Raw genomic sequence first — 1,718 nt, 5'->3', positions numbered from 1 at the left:
GCTCGCAGGCTGTGATTGGCCATCGTCTTTACGCCCCGCCCGGAAGTGCCCTTCTCCCGGGCTGCCAACGCCAGCCCAGCTGCTCGGCGAGGGTCCTTCTGGATAATGTAGTTTGCGTTGCGTGACCGGCGACGCAAGAAACGCCTTTCTTCAATCACCTTGGCAACGACATAGACGCAGCGTGACGAGGACAGGGAATGGCGTCATAGTCGGCAGGGTGCCCTGAGCCAATGGAGGCTCCGACGAGGGGCGGGACTTCCGGCGCTGCCTTTGCGGCTGGTGGGTTGGGCTGCAGCAGGCCTGTGGAGCTGGACGGGGGCGCGGGAGTGGGTTCAGGGACCGTCACTGCGCCTGCGCACACACCCTAGCCCCCGGCTACTGACTCTGCTTTTCTGAACCAAGGTGATCCCGAAAGTGGAGCCAGCGCCACGGGTCTCTGGAGTCTCCTTACCCAACTTTCGTTCCTGCGGTGCCCGGAGGCGGCTCCCTGTTCCTCGCGCGCGTTTTGTATCTGGGAAGACAGGCCCCGAGTGCGACCGTCAGCCAATGTTCGCGCCACCCAGTGGAGGTGTGAGGGTTCAGCTGAGCTAGCCCTGGCACCTCCTGTTATGGCACTGCCCAGCCCACAGGTTCCAATGGGGTTGCCAGCGTCGCTGATGGGCCCGGCGCAGGTGAGTGGAGTGTGCCCCGAGCCCTCACCGCTGGGATTCCGGCAGTCAGGATCCTGAAGCCCAGATATAGGGAATGTTGGTGTCCTGGGAGTCTTGGCCGTGTCCTGTCCTCACACATGGGTCTTGGGCCCTGCCCTGGTAATCACTTACCCTTGCCATCCTGAATCCAGGCCAGGGGTTATATCGAGGGATTCCCATTTCTGGAATCCTATGGAATGAAATCTGGAAGGCTGTCCCAGGCACAGGGACCCAGCATGTGTGCATTGCCTAGTGGTGATGACATGGAAGCATTCCAGGGACTGCAGATCTCCATTTAGTCTGGTGGAAACAGCACGTAAACCAGACTTAGGCCTGGAATGGCAGCCTGAGGACCTGGGCCGCTATTCTGATGGTGGTGTCAACCATGGAAGGTTTGGAGCAGAGGAAGGAGGTGCTCTGACTCCAGTCTTAACAGACTCCCTATAGATGCCCAGTGGAGAGCAGACTGGAGGGATGGTGAGGGTGGGGCAGGAAGGCCAGTGAGGGGTTGATAGACGTGGTCCAGATGTGTGCTTTGGGTAGCTGGACAGAAGGGGACCTGTGGAGGTAGGACAAATGGTTGGCTTCTGAATCTGCCCAAATTGGGCCATAGATTACCTGATGTGGGACAGCGAAAGAGAGATGGGACAGTGAAATAAAGTGAGATGTTACGATTGACCTTAGGCTGGGCACAGTGGTATACACTTTGGGAGGCTGAGGTGGGCAGATCACTTGAGGTCAGGAGTTTGAGACCAGCCTGGCCAACATGACGAAACCCCATCTCTGCTAAAAATACAAAAAAAATTAGCTGGGGCATGGTAGCATGCACCTGTAATCCCGGCAACTTGGGAGGCTGAGGCAGAATTGTTTGAATCTGGGAGATGAAGGTTGCAGTGAGCTGAGATTATGCCACTGCACTCCAGCCTGAGTGACAGAGCGAGACTCTGTCTTTAAAAAAAAAAAAATGACGTTAGATCTTTCAGATGTGGAAGTTTGTGTGAGGAGTACATCTCAGGGAGAAGCTCAAAG

At 56.6% G+C, this 1,718-nt stretch overlaps 1 protein-coding gene across 2 annotated transcripts in view; it reads left to right on the top strand.

Annotated features, from left to right (window-relative positions):
- Positions 1–272: 272 nt before the first annotated feature.
- ZNF132 (zinc finger protein 132) overlaps positions 273–1,718 on the top strand; it is a 7,707-nt gene continuing 6,261 nt past the window's right edge. For both annotated transcript variants that reach the window (XM_035285034.2, XM_035285033.2), the window contains exon 1: positions 273–671. Coding sequence is in view for 1 of the 2 variants with exons in the window: in XM_035285033.2 (XP_035140924.2) it covers positions 609–671 (63 nt within the window). In the remaining variant the exon portion in view is untranslated. The remainder of the gene's footprint in view (positions 672–1,718) is intronic.

The sequence above is a fragment of the Callithrix jacchus genome, chromosome 22 (assembly GCF_049354715.1).
Source record: "Callithrix jacchus isolate 240 chromosome 22, calJac240_pri, whole genome shotgun sequence".
NCBI classification, from domain to species: Eukaryota; Metazoa; Chordata; class Mammalia; order Primates; family Cebidae; genus Callithrix; species Callithrix jacchus.
The sequence above is the reverse complement of the archived record's forward strand: the minus strand, read 5'-3'. Positions and strand labels throughout refer to the sequence as shown.